Consider the following 19,347-nt stretch of genomic DNA (forward strand, 5'->3'; position numbering starts at 1 on the left):
AAGCTGTCCTGGAGACTGATGTCTGGGGTTGGGGTAAGCCAAGGGAAGGGTCCAGGCCATGGGGTAAGGGTAGAGTAGGTAGCTCAGTAGTTACCAAAGAGGTAAGACTATTTGGCTGAAGGAAAAAAACAAAACACATTTCCCTCTCTAGGAGGGTCAAGGTGCCTTCTCTTGGCTTGTATGCTTCACCAGCATCTCCCGCCTCCCTCAGTTCCTCTCCCAGCATGGTGCAGCTCTGGGCAGAAGGACAGACACACAGCCTCCCTCAGTTCCCCTCCCAGCATGGTGCAGCTCTGGGCAGAAGGACAGACACACAACCACCCCAAACATGTTCTCTCCTCTGTTTAATGGTGGTTAGTGGGATTGCCAAACCCCCTCCCCATTCCCCTCCCTGCCCCGTACAAAATGGTGTGTGTTGTTTTTTTTTAAAACAAGAAAAAGGGGCAAAAGCCAGGAATGGGGGAAGAGGGCATAATCTGATATTTTCATACAGATTTTTGATTTTTTTAATATATTATATATAAAAGCATAGAGACCAACGCACCCCCCTAAACTCCTTTCCCTCTCCCTGGGGGGGCCTGGAGGAGAGCTGGGGAAGGCCCCCCCAGGAGTGGGTAGACAGAGAGACAAATATAGGTGGGACAGATGTGGGGGGAGGAGGTGGAGGGAAGGGAAACCGGAACCTGGGGAAGGGGGTTTGGAGAAAAGGGCTGGGGCTGTCTCCCTCACCTCCTCCATCAGTTATGACACAAAGACACAGAATCCCTGTTTCCACACCCTCCCCCCCACCCTTACCCCCCACCGTGCAAACATGGCTTTGCAAAGAGGTGCCCAGAGCTCTGTGGAACTCCTACAATGGCTGGCATGGGGTCTGGGACCCCCAAAGAAATCTGAGTTTCCCTTCCCTGCCCACCCCACCCTTCCCAGAATCTGATCCCCTCCCCACAAGACCTGGTTCTGCAGCCTAGGGGCCCTGGCCTTCCCCCAGTTATCTTCCCCCAACCCAATCCCTACCGCCCTCCCTGGACTTGGGGGATCTGGACCTTTGGCCCCTGCCCCCTGGGGGACCCAGACCTCTGGGACCTTGCTCCTGGCCCTTGCAGAGACCCAGGCATCTGATACCCCCATCCCTGCCCAAACGTCTGAGGTGTTAGTGGTGGGGGGAGATGCCCACCATCCCAGACTCTGGTAAATGTCTTTGCAGCTGGCAGTGGGGTGGACCCCAGCCCAGGCTCAGGCCTGGAGTACAGTTGGGGTCAGATGAAGAATTCTTCTTTCCTCTTGTGTCCATCGCTGCCATTGAGGAAGGCTTCTCTTGCTTCTCCCTGCTCATCCAAACCACTGGCCTCGTGGGTGAGATAGGAGCCTGAGGGTTGACCCAGGAGTTGGACAGAAATTTACAGGAAGGAGGAGACAGACAAGACATATCAGATGAAGGAAGAGGGAGAAACAGAACACAGGGAGAGGGAATCAAGACCAGGGAATAGCAAAATGGGCAGAGAAAGAGGTAAAGCAGAATTAGGAAGACGCCAAAAGTTCACAGAAAGATCAACCTTTCTCTGTTCTCTTGGTGATATCCCCTTGCTCTGTTCCCAACGAGTCCAGCAATTAGGAAGATGAATCGTTTAATTCAAACCCACTGCCTTAATTCAGCTTCAGCGGTTCACCCCTTTTAGTCCTGGGCGAAACACCCGCCCCTTCTGGAGTATTGGCTTCAGGTCCCGCGGGGTTTCGAATCCTGGGTCTAAGCTCCGCCCTCTTGGGAATTCAGTCTCTAGGTCCCGCCCCCTTGCCAATCTCACGACCAACTACACCCCTAGCGGAATTCAGACCCCGCCCCCACTCACCCTTCTGCCGTACCGAGCACCAGACCATGCCCACCAGCACACATATGATCAGAAACACCAGTAGTGCCAGGATGCCGCCCACAATGGCGTAGGGCACCGACGTCTGAGCCTCTACCACCGCGCCGGGGTCTGCCAGAGGAACAGGGCGCAGGACCAGGTCATCAGAGGACGGTCCTAGCCCGGCCCATCGCTGCCAACCTGTTAAAGCATTCCACCCACCACCTCTAACCTCGCCCCTTAACGTACGATGCCCCTCAAATTACTGCCACCTTGTGGGCCTTTCTCAACGCTCCCTCTTTCCTGATGCTCCACTTCCTCAGGGAATGCCTGTTGGTTTGTATGCTGCCCACAGGCCCCTGAGTCATTTCCCTAATACCTGCCCTCCCTCCCTTCCTCACCCCACCCCCAGAGAAAAGAAACAGCACAACCCTTTTCTTTGGACTCTTCCCCCATGGAACCTCATGTCCAAGTCCCTTAACATATCTTGTCTAAAATGCTCCAGGTATTTAAAATGCTAGCTAGGGCCCAAACACTTACAAAATTCCTGCTGCATCGTCATAGAGCTAAACACGTAGCACTTATTTTTTGCTAGGGGCCATTCCAACCACTTTATATATTTAGCTCATATAATCTTCACAAACCCTGAAAGAGGTGCTATTGTTAATTTCCACTTTACCCATGAGGAAACTAAGGAGCAGACTATGTCACCCGCAGTAGGACGTTGCAGAGCCAAATTGGAACCCAGACGGTCAGTCTGGCCCCAGAATTGTAAGAACTTTGTGCACTGTTGGCCTCCTGGAATCACTTTGCACGTGCCCCGCCCACCCAGGACAAGAAAGTGACCCCAGAAGGCCCCTCCCCTGCCCTGAGCCCCGCCCCCAGGCCCGCGCTGCCTACACTCACCGTAGACCACCAGCACATAGAGCGCCCTCGCGTGGCCGTGCTTGTTCGACGCCTCGCAAGAGTACGTGCCATTATCCGCGGATGCCAGGTCGGGCAGCGTGAGCGTCTCCCCGGCCGCCTCCGCCCGCTCCGGCAAAGACTCATTCCCGCGGTTCCAGCGGATCTGATTTGGCCTGGACCGGGGTAAAGGACAATTAGAGTTAGGGACGCAGGTGCCAGCACCCAATTCTAACTCCTCAGGAATCTAGATATGCAGCATCTTCGAATAAGAGGGTCCCTACAAGGCTTTCCTCCCAGGAGTCTCGGGCCCCAGAGCTCACCGGGGGTTCCCGGTCACAGCGCACGTCAGCACCAGCGTGTCTCCCTCCCTCACCACAGCTTGGGAGGCATGGATCCGGGCTGTGGGGGAGTCTGTAGGCAGAAGTGAGGCGGGAGAGTGGTTGTCAGGGCCATGACGCGGGGTAAGGAGCCTTCCCGGGGCCAGGCAGCTGGCGTTGGGCCCCCCCGCCCCGCGGGTCACTTACACTGCACGTCCAGCACGTACTGCGTCTGCTTGCTGTGTCCCGAGGGCAGCGCCTGGTTCTGCGCCTCGCAGATGACGATACCGCCGTCGTCCTTGCGGTCTACACGAAACCTCACGGTGCTCCCCACGCTCCACACCTTGCCATTTTCCCTGCTGCTGCTCACACCTGCCACGCGGGGACCGTACTCCGTCAGTCCGGGACTCCCGTCCCACCCCGGGGGTACCCCCCAGCCAATCCCAAAGCAGCTATTTGCTAAGCCACGCCCCTGCGCCTCAGGCCCCGCCTCCAGGCCGCTAAACCACGACCGCCCGGAGCCAAGCTCAGGATCCCGCGCGTCTCTCCCCAGAGCGCCTCCCCTTCCCCTCCACGTGCTCTCATCTACCCCTTTTGTCAACAGCTGCAGATCGCGCGCTCTTCCCCAAGCCCCGCCCCCACAAACCCGCCTCATAAGCCCCGCCCCCTCTCTAGCCCCGCCCCTCGCCGGCACCTCCCCCACCCCGGTACCCCACTTTCGGTAATACCTTTCAGTTCTTTGCGGTCCCGGTACCAGCGCAGGACGGCGACCGGGCGGGACCGCGGAACCAGGCAGCTGAGCTCCACCTCGCCGCCCTCCACCGCCTGCTCCCGGACCTCCACCACGGGGTTCTCCGGGGCCACTGCGCAGGGAGAAGGGGGTACGGGTGGGGGTCAGGGGAGGCATCCAGGTGGGTTCAAAGTGACCAGGCTGCGGGATTCCAGGGACCAAAGGGAACAAGGGTCAGACACAGAGCCCAGAGGTCAGGGCGGCCTGCCATGCTGCCCGGCCCGGGTGTGCAGGAGCTTCAGACCTGCCAGGGCCGGGTCTCGGGGTGAGGGAAAGGCGGGGGAGAGAGGAGAGGGGATCGGTTGTTGGAGGGGGAGGTGGTTACCCAGGACTGTGAGCGTGGCAATCTGGTGGTGGGTGTCCTCCGTGTAGAGCTGGCAGAAGTAGCCCCCCTCGTCGTCCAGGCGGGCATCTGAGAGCCGGATCCGCACCCTGCGAGGGGAGAACTCCTCAAGCTGGAAACGCTCGTCCTTCAGGGCTAGAGTGAGGAACCGGGAGTGAACGTGGCGAATCCTGGCCTCAGGGGCTCTGCCCTTCCTCCAGGAGCCTAGAGTCCAGCCCTCTGCCTCTTTTCTGCAGCCATACCTGTTTGTCTAAGGTGCCCACCTGGTTACGCCCTTGGGGACCCAGGATGATTGAGGCCCTTCCACCCAGCTCCATGGTACATGAGGACCCAGGTGTCCAGGCCCCCAGCCCCTTCCTCCCTCAGACCCAGGAGTCCAGTCTCAGCTCTGCCCTCTTTCAGGTCACAGGAATCAGGTCCCAGCCCTCCTCCTTCAAGACTCAGGATTTCAGACCCCAGCACTCACCGCGGGTGCCATTGAAGAAGAGGGTCTGCCGGGCTGGATTCTGAATGACAACTATGGACCCATCATACTGGTGCAGACGGCAGGTTATCTCGGCCACCCCACCTTCAGCCACTGTCACGTTCTCTGTCTGTACTTCTTGTCCTGTCCCTGGATCAACAGGCAGAGAGACAGGAAAGGAGACTCGTTGAGGGCTGCAACTCAATCTTTTCTCCCTCTCCCTGCTCCTCTCCCATCCAAACCTCCAATCCCTCTCCTTCCCCTCACATTCAGTTTATCACATCCAACATTTCCTGCAGGCGGGAGTCCAGGAGATGGACTCTAATGGGGCTGCACAGGGCACAGTGGGAGCCTAGAGAGAAGGGATACCAAGAATGCCTAGGGACTCTTCGCGAAAGTGGCCAGAGGTGACCTCTGAAAAATGGTTTGCTAATCACTTGACCCAGAAAACCTCACAAAATCACGCAAATCAAGAGCTTCAAATCTTCGTGTTCACTTTAAGAACACTCTTGAAACTGCCTAGGCCATCAAGGATATGCACATTCGAAAAGCCACCACGTAGCCCTGGCTGGTGTGCTCAGTGGTTAGAGCATTGGCCTGTAAACTGAAGGGTCGTGGGTTCGATTCCCGGTCAAGGGCATGAACCTAGGTTTCAGGCTTGCAGGCTTGATCCTCGGCCCCGCTCAGGGTGAATGCCAGAGGCAACCGATCAATGTGTCTCTCTCACATGGATGTTTCTCACTTTCTCTGCTCCCTTCCTCCTTCTCTTCCACTGTCTTTAAAAATCAGTGGGAAAAAATCCTTAGGTGAGGATTTAAAAAAAGAAGAAAAGCCACCAAATATCTGAAGGATGTCACTTTACAGAAGTAACGTGTACCATTTCATCATTATAGTGGTGGGGTTGGTAGGCGAGTCCAGGCCAAACAGTGGGGCTGGACACAGGGTCAGTGGCCCAAAAAGAGTGCTGAATTTTTGCTGTACATGCTTAAAAATGCAGCGAATAATGCTGAACTTAAGGATTTAGATGTAGATTCTCTGGTCATTGAGCATATCCAGGTGAACAAAGCACCCAAGATGCAGCATAGAACTTACAGAGCTCATGGGCAGATTAACCCAAACAAGAGCTCTCCTGCCACCCTGAGATGATCCTACTGAAAAAGGGCAGATTGTTCCTAAACCAGAAGAGGAGGTTGCACAGAAGAAAAAGATATCCAGGAAGAAACTGAAGAAACAAAAACTTATAGCCTGGGAGTAAACTCAGCATAAAATAAATACTGAAAAAAGTAAAAAAAGCCCTGGCCACTGTGGCTCAGTTGGTTGGGCATTTTCCCATACACTGACAGGTTGCTTGTTCAATTCCCAGTCAGGGCATATGCCCAGGTTTCAGGCTCAGTCCCCAGTAGGGGCATGCAGGAGGTAGCCGATCAATGCTTCTCTCTTCCCTCTCCCTTCCTCTCTCTCTAAAAATCAATGAAAACATTTTTTTTTAAGTTTTTTTGTTTTTGTTTTTAAAAGACTGTTTAGGGAGATGTATGCTTAGAGAAGGTTCTGGAAGAAAGCTCTATTGGATTCAGATCTTGAGTAAACAGGAGCTCACCAGGTGTGGGAAACTGCTGTGTTCACTGAACCCCATCTTTCACACCTGGGCACATGTTGTAGCTTGTCTGCAGAGATGGCAGACAATTCTCTTCCCTGTCCCTGTACATGCCCTTTGTAAGGTGACTTTGCTGCTCCACCCATTTCGGAGGCACTCAGACCCTGGGAATCTGGGCACGCCTTGTGACTTGCTCTGACCAACAGAATGTGTAGAAGTGATATTATATGAGTTCTGGAGCCTAGGCCTCAAAAGTCCTTGCAGTTTTCGCTCATGCCCTCTTGCTGCCCTGAGACAGTCAAGTGAAGACGCCCAGACTAGCTTCCTTGAGGATGAGAGACTGCAGGGAGAGAGAAGCCCAGCCAATAGCCAGCACCAACCACCAGCCATGTGAGTGAGGCCATCCTGCACCATCCAGCCCCAGTGAGACACCAGGTGACTGCAGCCATATGAGTGACCCCAACTGTGACCAAGAGAAGAACTGCCCAATTGATCCAGTTCAAATCACTGATCCCAGAGTTGTAAGTAAACAACATGATTGTTTAAAGCCACTATGTTTTAGATGGGCTGTTACCCCCCTAAAGTTAACTGGTACAATGCAGGATTAGCCTACATTTCCCAGAGCCCCTTGTACTTAGGTGGGGCCATGTGACTGACTTCTGGTCAATAGGATGTAGGTGGAAGAGAGAAACACCTCTTCCAGACTGGCTCATCTCACTCACATCTTCTTTCCTTTTTTTTCTTTTTTTGGTTAATCCTCACTGGAGGATATTTTTTCCATTGATTTTTTTTTAGAGAGAGTGGGAGGGAGGGAGGGGGAGAGAGAGAGAGGGCGAGGGAGAAACATCCATGTGAGAGAGACACATCAACTGGCTGCTGCCTCTCGCATGCGCCCCAACTGGGCCGGGGATGGAACCTGCAACCCAGGTCCATGCCTTTGACTGGGAACTGAACCCACGGCCCTTTGGTCTGCTGGCTGATGCTCTAACTGCTGAGCCACATCGGCCAGGGCGTCACTCACATCCTTCTCGATGGCTGAATGGAGAGGAGTCCAAGGAGCCTAGAGGAGGGCAGGCTCACAAGCTGGAAGCCTGGGGCCCTGACTCACTGCCCCCTGCGACTTGTCTGCACAGAACTGTAACACGAACGAGGAATACACATTTTTTGTAAAGCCACGGAGATTTCAGGGCTGTTTGTTACAGACGTTAACCTACCCTGATTAACCCAGCAGAGGAACAAGGTAGGTGATTAGTAAGGGGGTGTTTCCAGCAGAGGAAACAGCCTGGAATAAAGCTCAAAGCTGAGATTAATCATCATCCGCATCACCGTCATCACTGTCACTGTCATCTTCAAAATAACAATCACAATAGCTACTGTTTAGTAGGCACTTGCTGTGCCAGTCTCTGTGCTAAGGACATTACCTATATAATTTCCATTTAACCATCACACTACCTGAACAAGGCAGGCACTAATATCAATCTCCAGTTTTCTTCCAATTCCCATTTTATAGATGAGAAAATTGGTCGAGAGAGAGAAAAGGACTTGCCCAAGGTCACAGCCCAAGTGGCAGAGCCAGGACCTGAATCCAGATCTCTCTGGTTCTGTATCCTAGATCCGCATCCACTGCTGGCCGGCTGGGTGCAAAGTGTCTGGCGTTGGTGAGGGGGGTGGGATGTGCTAGAGGACGCCTCAAATGCCAAGCTAGGAGATTAGCTTTTCTCCTGAAGGCCAGTGGGGGTTTTGAAGCAGGAAAGAGCCATGATCACATCTGGTTATTTACTTTTAAATGTTGGATAACTATCGCTTCATATCTCTTACAGTCTGTCTCATTTACTCATTTGAGTATTTCCTGAGCAGTGGGTAGGTTTTCCAGGGCTGGATGCCCAGAGATGAGTCAGATGAGGTCCCTGTCCTGGAGGGCCTTTCAAGATTTATGAGGAGGTAGACACAAATCACTGTAATATCCCATCTCGAGTGTCACATTCCCTGTAAAAAGGATAGGTAACCTCATTTGGGGGCTGAGGGGTGGAAACCATTAATTCCAGGGGATGAAGGCACAGATAGCTAGCTTTCTACCCCGACATCCATGCTTCCCTTTCTCCTTAGCAGAAGAACCCTGATTGCATTTTCCGGTCACCCTGTGCCTAGCAGAAAGATATATTTCCCAGACTTTCTTGCAGCTAAGTGAGGCCATGTGAATGTTTTGTCCAATTGGATGTAAGGAAAAGTGTCATGTGGTAATTTGGGAAGGATTTCCTAAAAAGGGGGCAAGTCCCTTGTCCACCAGGTCACCTTTGTGCTGCTTGGAACTGGGATGTGGGTGCCTGGAGTCCTGGCAGTCATACTGGGCCATGAGGACAAGGGCAGCAGGGAGGGTGGAACCAAGGCCTGGAAGACACCTGGGCCTCTGGTGATGACTGTAGAGCTGCTGTAAAAGCCCTGGATGCCTACTTGAGGATTATTTTATGCTTGAGTATAACTTTTTGTTTTAAAGCCACTATTAGTGGTTTATCTAGTATCTGCTGGAATATCAAGCTTAACATGCCCAATCCAAATGTTTTCCTCTTCATGTTTTCTTAATCTCAGTAAATGTCACAACCATCCACCTGGTTGCTCAGGCCAAAAACCTAGAAATCATACAAGTTCTCACCCTTTCCCTCACCTCTAACATCTTTTCCATCAGCAAGATCTATCCATTCTACTTCCAAAACATACCCCATATCTATTCACCGTTGTCTACCTCTTCTACGGTAACCCTAGTCCAATGACACTATTTCTTATTTGAACCTCTTTTTCCCCCAAAGTGTTTTTAAATTGATTTTTAGAGGGAGAGGGAGAGAGAGAGAAACATCGATGTGAGAGTGAAACATCAATCGGCGGCTGCCTCCTGCATGGCCCCCACTGGGGATCGAGCCAGCAACCTGAGCATGTGCCCTGACCAGGAATCGAACCAACCACCTTTCGGTGCACAGGATGATGCCCAACCAACTGAGCCACACCGGCCAGGGCTCTTACTTGAACCTGTTAGAGCTACTCATGGGCCTCCTTGCTTCCATGCCTGCCTCCCACCAGGCCATCTCCACACAGCAGCTAGATGGATTTTCCAAAAAGGTAAATCAGATCAAGTCACTTCTCTGCTTAAAACCCTTCAATAGCTGCCCATCACACTTAGAATAAAACCTAGACTCCTTCCCTGGGCCTTCAAGGTGCTAGGTGGCCTGGGCCCTCTCTGGCCACAGTTCCAACCACCCTCACTTCACTCCAGGCTCACAGGCCTTGACATCCTTCAGACTCCCTGAGCTTGTCACCACCTCAGGGCCTTTGCACTTGCTCTTCCCATTGCCTGGAATGTTGTTTCCCCTTGATCATCCCAGGACTGCCTCCTGTTCTTTCAGGTCTCTGATCATATGGACACCTCTTCAGAGTGACTTTCTCTCACTCCGCATCCCTTCACCTCCAGAACACTTTCTATTTCATCACCATTGTTTTATTTCCTCTATGGAAATTTCACTGAAATTATTTTATTGTTTGCTCACTTGTATACTGTCCCCCATCACTAGATATACGCCCCATGAAGCAGGGATATAAACCATTGGGTTTACTGCTGTACCCTCAGTGCCTAGAAGTGTGCCTGGCACTTGATAAATGTCTGGAAGATTGATGAATGAATGGCATGTGTCAGACAGGATCTAATTTCAGCCTCACAACAACTTTGTGACATCACTATTCTCATCGTAAACACCTGGGTTGATCCCAGCTGGACCACTTGCCATCTGTGTGATCTTGGCAAGTGGCTTAACCTTTCTGAGCCTCAGATGCCCCACCTGCAAAATGGGGATGAAGCCAGTGCCTGCCTCATAGGGATTAGCCCAGTGCCTTGAGTTCAGGAGGCCCTCTCTGCAAAACTGCTATTATTACAACCTCCAGAAACCTGCCCATGCACAGGAAAACGGACCTGCCTGCTTAATCTGGCACTTAAAAAAAGCAAACATTTTGAAGCCTATCCATGGATCCTGGACCTCAGGGCTAGCCCAGTGCTAGCCCCCCATTTTACAGATGTGGAGAATGAGGCTCAGGGGTCCCAGGCAACTCGGTGGCAGAAATTCAACATCTCCGGAGAGCCATCAGGACCTCTGGATCTGCCCCCCAAGTTTATTCCCTGCTCTCTGCTTGAGGGTGCACATGGGGTGAGGGGGGGCTTTTGTCTAATTCCCTCCCCCTCCTGAAGACTCAGTAACCAACAGTGTCTGTGCCTGGAATATTAATGTCCCAGGAGCTTTTGTTTCGGGGTTGGGGGGTGGTGAAGCGGGACTTTCTGGTCAGAGAGGGGTTGAGCTTTGGGGACTAGGGCACTGGCCCTTTAAACTGTGTTGACAGCCTGGAGTCGTCATGGGGATGGTGCCTGGAAAAGAGACGGGAGGGTTTGGGAAAGAGTGGCTGAGCAGGTGACATGTAGAGACCCAGGATCCAGCACTCTGCTCCCTCAGACCCGGGAATCCACCCCAACTGCCTCCTCTCCCAGGATCCAGGGGACCAGGCTCCCAGCACCCTCTCCCATCAGCACCCAGGAGTCTGGGTTCTCAGCATCCTCTCAAGCCCAGGAGTCCCCAGCCCCCAGCCTCTCCTCCCTCAAACCCAGGAGTCTGGGCCCTCAGCCCCTCCTCCTTCAGGACCCAGGAGCCAGGGGTCCAGAGTACAGCTGGTGGATGTTTCCACGGAAACTGAGCGGGGTGGGGGAGCACTTCCTGGGTCCTGAGTCAGCGAGTACCCAAGGGAGTCTCAAGGTCATGGTTCCAGGAAGGTCACAGCCACCCCGACTGTATCCGCTCCCCAGGAGGCTCGTGGCATCATGCCTCCTTCCCCCACTTCCTCCCCCAGGGAGGTGGTACATCCCTACGTCCTGATTGAACCCCCCTCAGCCCCCCACCAATGGCGGAGTCCGAACATCCTTGCACAAAGCATCAATTCTTCCCCAGCTCAGCCTTGTGAAGGCGCCTGTATTCGCGGGACCTAGGCATCAGGGTCCCAGCCCCTCCTCCCTCAGAAACCTGGAGCGGGGACCCCCAGCCCCTTCCTCTCTCAGGACTCAGGAGTCTGTACCCCTACCCCCCAAGACCTAGGAGTATGGGCCCCCAGCCCCTCCTCCCTCAGACCCAGGAGTCCAGGCCCCCAGCCCCCTCCTCCCTCAGACCCAGGAGTCCAGGCCCCCAGCCCCCTCCTACCTCTGACACACATGTCCAGGACCCCTAGCCTTCTCTTACCTCAAACCCAGGAATCTAAGTCCCCAGCCCCTTTTCCCTCAGACCCAGGGGTCCAGGCCCTCTGCCCCCTCCTCTCTTGGAAATTTTTGACTCCAGGTCCACAGTCCTCAAACCCCAGAACCGCAGTCCTGCCTTCCCCCAACCCTCTGTTCCCCTCTTATCTGGGGACCAAGCATCAGGTGGGGACATAGGGGTGAGTCAGCAGCCTCACACACAAAGTCTCTCCTGTGGCCCCCACATTCCTGGGATATTCAGAACTCCCTGGATTCTGGGCCTCAGGCCCAGCCAGGGGGTGGGGGAGTCCTCTGGAGTTTCCCCCTGGGGGGGGTCAGGGGAGGAATTCCTGCTCCAGGAAGGGTGCAAGCCTGCACTGAGCGCTCGCTGTCCTATCCTCCACCCCCAGTGCCCACTCTTCACCCCACTCCTAGAAGAGCCCCAGCTCTGCTGCTGCCCTCTTGCCCTACTGGGTGCCTGCGGAGGAGCTTTGGTGCCTGGTTCCCAGAGGGCCTAGGGGCCTGGGGTCTGCACAGGCAGGAACCAGTGGGTGCTTGGGTCCTGGTGCCACAGGCCATTGGGCGCTGGCGAGTCTGACTGTCTCCAAGTCCCCCCCGCCCCACCCAGAGAGAGAAAGCTGTCTTTGTGTTCCCCAAGACCGGGACAGGCCAGGCTCGCACGACATTAACCCACCCAGGCCCCAGCCCTGCTGTGTCTAAGGTCTTGGAATCCTTTGCAGAATCTGACCCCAGCTAGAGGGACTCAGGCATCCAGCTCATGGGTAGGTGGGGGTCAGTGACAGAAACTTCCCAAGACCTGTACCCGGGCTGACTCACACTGGAGGGAAGCCCCCCTGTTCTCAGAGTAGCTGGTAAGTACTTGAAAAGGGAAAAGTGAGTCACTTGGGAGGAAAACATTATTCGGGATCAACAAGCTCCCCCTCCACAAAGGCCCCCAACTCCAACAGCCTCTCTCTTTTCTTCACATCTGGATATGTTTCCTCAGCGCCTTTCTGTTCGTTTCCGGCCTGTGCATCTCTGTCTGCCTGTGAGCATCCCTAGGCAGGCGACCCATCTCTTTCTCATTCCCACCCTGGACCCTCCTTTCTTTTGGCATAAATCTAATCATCCTCTGCTATTCGTGGCAGATGAGTGAGCCAGGAAAGAGAGAATACGTTTTTGAAAGGGCACAAATGGACGCCATCTCCCATCCCCACTCCTGCTGGCTGGGCAGGTGAGAGAGGAAGGAGGGTGACTAAGAGGGAAATGTGGGGACGACACCCCCCCCCCCCCCCGAAATCTAGTGGCCAAAGCCATTCAGAAACATCAAATGACAAGGAAAGCAGGCAGGGCCCTCTGAGATCCTGTATTCCAGCTCCCTAATCCCACGCTTTCCCGAAGGGGAAAGAGGCTCAGAGAGGGACCGGGGCTGATACTAAATTACACCAGAGAGGCCTGGTTCCTCCGCTCCCAGCCCAGAGTGCTTCCAGGACACCAGCTCTCTCCCAACTTGTAAAGCCCCATGATTTAGAGGAAGTTTACAGACGGGATTAGAGTACCCTGATGCAGCGACAGGGACAAACCAGTAAAGCTACCTCCCAGAAGTGCTGGATGAAAGATTCTCGCACTGAGGAGGTGGTCATCTTAGGTTATCTGATTCTGAGACTCCAAAGTCCCACAGTTGCAAGCTGTTGAGATTCTAGATGTCAGAGATGTCAAGATTCAGGATCTCCAAGAGGCCAAGACTTCAGAATTTTAAAGATGTCCAGAGGCTAGAATGCGGGTGCCATCAAGGTTCTAGAATTTTAAAGGTGTCAGGGTTCTGAAGATTCTGGGATTCTAGAATCCTAAAGATGCCAATGTTCTAAAACACCCTCAAGGTTCTTTGTTTATTGGATTCGTTAGTTCTGGGATTCTATGAGGCTGGTGTTTAGGGCCTAAAAAATGAAGAAAGGAACATAAAATTGGATGGAAATGTAGCTAAGGAACCAAAGCGCTCATCTGGGAAATTGTGGCGTGTCTGTCGCAAAGAAAGGAGGTGATGATGCAGGTTCTGAAGCAATGTCAGAAGACTGTAGAAGAAGGCAGGGTAGAGGGTGAAAGGTCAGCTTTGCCCCTCACCTTGTCAGGGGTTCAAGCTGGAGTTCCTTGCCTTTCAGATCACTGAGTTCAACATCCATACTTTACAGAGAGGGAAACTGAGCCCTAGAGAGAGGAGGGTGCTTGCCATCAGCTACTGTGGCAAATGGCAAGAGTCAGGATTTACACCCAGGCCCCCGGCCCTGTGCCATCTGGTTACACTCCTCTCTCAGATCTCCACAGAACCTCTCGCCCTCCCACTCCTGCCCAGCCACCTCCCAATCCTTCGTTCCTCCCAAGATTGGCATTACCCACCAGGGAGGAGGTGGCTTGTGGCACATTCGAGGCACACAGTGTGAGAGTGTGAGTGTGAGGGTGACATTTCCTGACCTTGTCCCCAGGCTCAGGGGCTTTGCCCGTGTGTTAAAGGTATGTGGGTGGCTCCCTGGCTGCTCTGGAGGGGGCTTCTCTAAGTCACGGCCTAGGTGTGTGGATGGGTGGGGAGGCATCTGCTGAATCCACGTGTGTGCCCACATGCCAAGGTTCACACACAATGCCCCCCCCATTTCTCCAGGGCCCTTTAGGGTGCCCTGCCTGACTCAACTCCTCTCCGGGGGAACACAGTGAGAGAGATGGAGGGAAGGAGGGTGGAGACCGGGATCCCAGGATGGAGGTTGTTAAGGGTAGAGAGGGGAGGCAGAGAGACAGGGGACAGAGGGACAGGGGGACAGACAGAGGGGGCTGGAGGAGGGAGAATGGGAGAGAGAGGGGACAGAGGGGGCTAGAGAAACAGAAACGACAGAAAGATGGGGGCAGAGAAACAAGGGGATGGGACAGATGGGGGCAGAGAAAAGGGGACAGAGAAACAAGGGTGACAGCGAGACAGGGGCAGAGAGGGAGAGCAGAAATACAGAGGGACAGAAGGGGACAGAGGATGATGGGGGACAAGTGACCCACTAAAAAGGAGCAGAGACCAAGGGACAGAGGTGAGGGACAAAGGCAGGATAGAGAGGTGGGGGGAGAGGGAGGCAAGGAGAAAGGGGGACAGACAGAGGGAGGGACAGGACTTGGGGACTGAGGGACAGGGGACAGAGGACAAGGGTAGGGGGACAAGGAGAGAGGCTGGGACTCAGAGACAGGAGGACGGAGGGACGCAGAGAGCGGACAGAAGGACAGCGGGACCGGCCCGGAGAAGGCGGGCCGGGGTGGGGGGTCTCGGGCCCTTTGTCCCCGCTGGGATGCGGGCCTGTGCGGGTGGGGGAGCTGCGGCACGGCGGCCGGGCCCGCGCCCCCTCCCCCGCTCGCGGCTCCCGCTCCCGGCCCCGGCTCCCGGCCCGCGCTGCGCTTTGTCCCGGGGAGGGGGCCCGGCCCGGCCCCGCGCGCATTGTTCGGCCTCTGCGGCCCCGCGGCGGCCCGGCCGTCCCCGCGCGCGCCCCGCCCCGGCCCCGGCCCTACCTGGCCCCGCCGCGGCCGCCCACAGCAGCAGCAGCGGCCACTGGAAGCGCCGGGCCCGGCCCATGGTGCCGCCGCCGCCGCCGCCGCCGCTCGCTCCCGGCCCGGCACCTGCACCGCCCGCGCCGCCCGCCCCGCCCCCGCCCCGCCCCGCGCCCCGCCCCCTACCGCCCGGAGGCGGGGCTCCAGGGCCGGGGCGGGGCGGGGCCGGGGCCGGGCGGGGGTGCGGCGGAGACGCCGAGACCCGCGCGGGCCACAGACCCCGCGCGGGAGAGGACGCGGGCCCGGAGGCGGAGTGGGCGGCGCGGCGCCCGGAGGGGGGATGCGGGCGGGGGCGGGCGAGCGGGACGGGCTGCGCGAGGCGCGTGTTCAGCCAAGAAGTGCGGGTGCGAAGGTGTGCGCAGCGTGAGGACCTTGGGTGCGTGTGTCAGTGGGAGGGTGGGTGCGCGTGTGACGGGTGCGGTGTGAGGGCTTGGAGGGCTGCGCGGGGGGCGGGCGTTGTGCGGGCTCGGGGGGCGAGGGGCGGCACCTGGGTGCGCGCGGGAGTGTAAAGGGCAGAGCGCTGCGGGAGGGCGGCGTGCGAGCGTGGACGGGCAGCGTGTTTCGTGGGAAAGGGGAGTGTGAGCGGTGTTCCGCGGACAGGTGGGTGAGGGCGAAGCTGAGGGCGTCGCGGGCCGCGCCGTGGCTGGGCCGCCCCGAGAGGAAAGGCGGCAGCCTCGCGTTTGGGCAGGTCCAGGGCCTCCCAGGGCTGGGCTGGACGCGGCTCCCACCCTCCCCTTGTTTCAGCTTCGTTACCGGGAGGGGCCCCCTGAAAGTGAATCAGCGGGAAGGCAGCCCGAGCCCTGAGTCTCAGCGAGGGAGAGGCCCCTGCGGATGCCTCCCAGGCCACCCCACCCCGCTTCGCTACTCTTCCTGCCCCGGTCTCTCTTTGTGCCCCTGTCTCTCTAGGTGCCCTTCCTACTTCCCTCCCATCTTTGGTGCTGACTCGCCCCTGCAGACTTGGGTCCCATCTCCTTCCTGGGGAGCGGGTCTCCCCGAGCCCACTTCTGTGGGACCTTGTAGACCTGGTGCAGGATTATCACCCTTTGCACCCGAGAAGAGTGAGAACCCATGGAAGGCAGGAGACCTCAACCTCTCCCATGCCCTTTGACAATTAAGTAAGTCGAGAAATGCCAACTGTGAAAATCCCCCCTCTTATCTCCATCACTACCAAGATCTTCTGTATCAGGCCCACCAGAGGTCTTCAGCTCCAGACACCCTTTCTGTCCTCAGTGCCCAGCTCCAAGCATCTTTTCTGTCTTTTGGACCAAATCTCCCCTCAACCTCTGTATCCCCAGGACCACAGCTCTGAGTGATTCCCTTCCTTTTCCATTCTCAGGTTACCCTTCTGTAAACTGAGGAGAGAGGTGGTCAGACTGGATCATTTCTAACCCTTCCGGGGCTCTGTGTTGGGACAGGTGGGAGAGAGGTGTCGAACCTGGATTTGGCTGGGGGGGAGCTGATGGTCGTCTTTGCTCCCAAGAACCTATAGGTCTCCTTGCCCACGGCTCTAACCAATGTCTCTTGCTCCAGCTGCAGGGCACTCGGTGAGGTGTTTTGGTTCTCATGTCTCCTCTTTGGATCCCATCACTTCTTCTGCCTGAGGACATCGTGAGAGTGGTGGTCCTGTCCCCATCCTACTCCAGGATACTTTATGCATTAGGGTTTTCAGGTAGGTGACAGCCAATCCTACCCAACTGGCTCAAGGGAGAGAGAATCGTTTCACATATAAAAATAGTCTTGGATATGGCTGGCTTCAACACGGTCTGTCCTTTTCTGTCCTAAGGATTAATGTCTCCCCTCATGTTGCCTGATGGCTGGGGTCTGAAGTGGGGAGTGGTTTTGTGGGACTAGGCCCTTGACCTGTGGGGTCTCATGTTATCCCCAGGTAGATGATGTCAGAATTGAGGACATCCAGCTGGTGTTGCAAAGAATAGCTTGGTGTGGAGAACCCCTCCTCCCCCACAATTGGTGAACAAAAGTGTTGTATAGTAGCAGTGTGAAAATAAAAGTGACACAGGAGAAAGACACAGTAGGGAAGAATTGTGTGTGTTTTTCTTATACAGAAGGAAGACTGGATGTTTTGTCCCCTAATATACATTCCCTCTCCTTTTGTTCCTCCCTAAAAAATCCTAATTTGGGCCAGGTATCTACCTTGCTTTAATAGCCAGATGATGTGGGGGAGGCACTAGGAGTGGGGTCTGAATATAGTTTGCCAAATACTGTGGTTCCTTGACCCCTTCCAGTGGTTGCTCTAGACATGGGTGTATGTAACAAGTCAGGCAAATACAACGTGAGGACAAGTCGGGCTGTACATTTTGGGATAATTTTTCTTTGTTTTAAAAAAGAGACCCAAGTAGAGATGGCCCTTTGTTATTGCCTCTGAATGCGGGTGTGAAGTCTGGAGCTGCAGCAGCCATCTTAAGGCCAGGAGACAGACAAGCCTGGGTGGTTTGTCTGGACATAGTGGAAACATTGAACTAGTAGTCAACCCAGGAACTGCCCTAACTCATGATCTCTTATTATCTGAGATAATCAATTTCCCCGTCATTTCAATCATTTTGAGTTGTGTGTCCTGTTACATACAACCCTGGCCACCGTATTGTCTATGATTCACGCAGAACCCATGGAGGCAGCCCTGCTTGCAGATCAAAACATTCTAAGTGATAGTTTTCTCTTCCAGTCACTCCCCCATCCATGTGATAGGATCTCTCTCACAGAGCTTGTTTTCCTAGCTCTTGCTGAGGGAGCTGCATGCCCTGAGAACTGTAGGAGCAGTGGGTGCATGTTTACAACTGAACAACTGTATGTAGTGGTTTCGATGTGCATTCCCTGGCTGTAGTAGCAGAAGGGGTCATAGGCAGAGCCCTGACCCAAACTGGACCCCATCAGAGTCTGTCTGCTAAAAGCTTAGAACCGGGCCCCGGTTGTTCTTGGTACTTGACATTTCAAGGGCACCTTTGGCTACTATGTGTGAAGCAAAAGAAGGCAGTCTGTGGAGAGACGGAAAAATAAAGTGGAAGCCCACGAGGGAAGCCACACATTCAGAAAGAGAGAGAGAGATTTTGCAAAAGGGAAACAACCTTAATTTCACACACAGCTTTTCAATTCTGTTTCCTGTCCCTGGTGAGACCTGGAGACCTAGCTCTTGCCTGGATTCTAAACTTCTAATAATGTTGTCATTTTTGCTTAAGTCAGCTGAAATAGATTTTACTTCTTGCAAGCGAGATCCCTGAACAAAATCTTGGGAGCCAGTAACGATGAGGCCCTGATTACAAGCTCTGGTGTAGAACCTTATGAGAGATTTATCCGTAGCCTCGATGTCTGCTATAGGGCCTCCAGTCTCTGTGTTGGGTCTCATGGGACAGTCAGTCCTAGCCTCAGTTCCTGCTGAAAGGCATCATGGGAAGTGTGGTGCTAGCCTCCAATCTTGGCACCACGGTGGACATAATTCCAGCCTGCAGTTTCTGGGGAATCATGGCAAAGGTGAAACTATCCTCAATTTTAATTATGGAGCCTCTCAGAAAATGTCATCTTGGCCTCATCTCTGCTGTGGGGCATCGTGGGAGATGGAGTCCATGCCCAATTTTTGTGGTAAGGTACCACAGAAGATATAGCCTTTATTTTCTTTGTTCCCACCTTCCTTCCTTTGACACCATGTCCCCGGCACTATTCTAGGTACCGGGAAGACAGTGGTGAGCAATCAAATGGCCTTTCTGGTTGACCACTGCAGCTTAACAAAATAACCCAAACCCAGTGCTGTAAAACCACAACTGTTTGTGTTTTTTAAAATATGTTTTTTATTGATTTCAGAGAGAGGAAGGGAGAGGGAGATAGAAACATCAATGATGAGTCATCATTTGGCTGCATGCCCCCTGCTGGGGATCAAGCCTGAAACCCCGGCATGTGCCCTGACAGGGAATCAAACCGACAGCCTCCTGGTTCCTAGGTCCATGCTCAACCACTGAGCCATGCTGGCCAGGCAACCACAACCTTTTTATGTTATGACTCTGTGGGTCAGGAATTTCAGCAAGGCTCAGCAGGAGCAGTGCGTATCTGCTCCTCTATGGACTGGGGCCAATACGGGCCACCTTGAACAGCTGGAGACGGAGGGGATGGCTCACGAGACCGTATATCTGAAACCTTTCTTCTGGCTATTAACTGGCATTGTGGGTTGAATTGTGTCCCCTCGAAATATATATTGTAGTCCTAACCCTCAGGATCTGTGACTGTGACCTTATTTGGAAACAGGGTCTTTGCAGATGT

At 54.5% G+C, this 19,347-nt stretch overlaps 1 protein-coding gene across 1 annotated transcript; it reads right to left on the reverse strand.

Annotated features, from left to right (window-relative positions):
- Positions 1-327: 327 nt before the first annotated feature.
- CADM4 (cell adhesion molecule 4) lies at positions 328-15,116 on the reverse strand. Its single transcript, XM_087826746.1, has 9 exons — positions 15,046-15,116; positions 4,667-4,813; positions 4,183-4,335; positions 3,796-3,930; positions 3,275-3,439; positions 3,071-3,161; positions 2,751-2,923; positions 1,848-1,976; positions 328-1,366 (listed from the first exon to the last, which is right to left on the reverse strand). The coding sequence occupies exons 1-9, from the start codon at positions 15,107-15,109 to the stop codon at positions 1,257-1,259; spliced, it is 1,167 nt and encodes a 388-aa protein (XP_087682872.1). The 5' UTR covers positions 15,110-15,116; the 3' UTR covers positions 328-1,256.
- Positions 15,117-19,347: the final 4,231 nt, after the last annotated feature.

Source organism: Miniopterus natalensis, chromosome 18 (assembly GCF_054644295.1).
Source record: "Miniopterus natalensis isolate mMinNat1 chromosome 18, mMinNat1.hap1, whole genome shotgun sequence".
Taxonomy (NCBI): Eukaryota; Metazoa; Chordata; class Mammalia; order Chiroptera; family Miniopteridae; genus Miniopterus; species Miniopterus natalensis.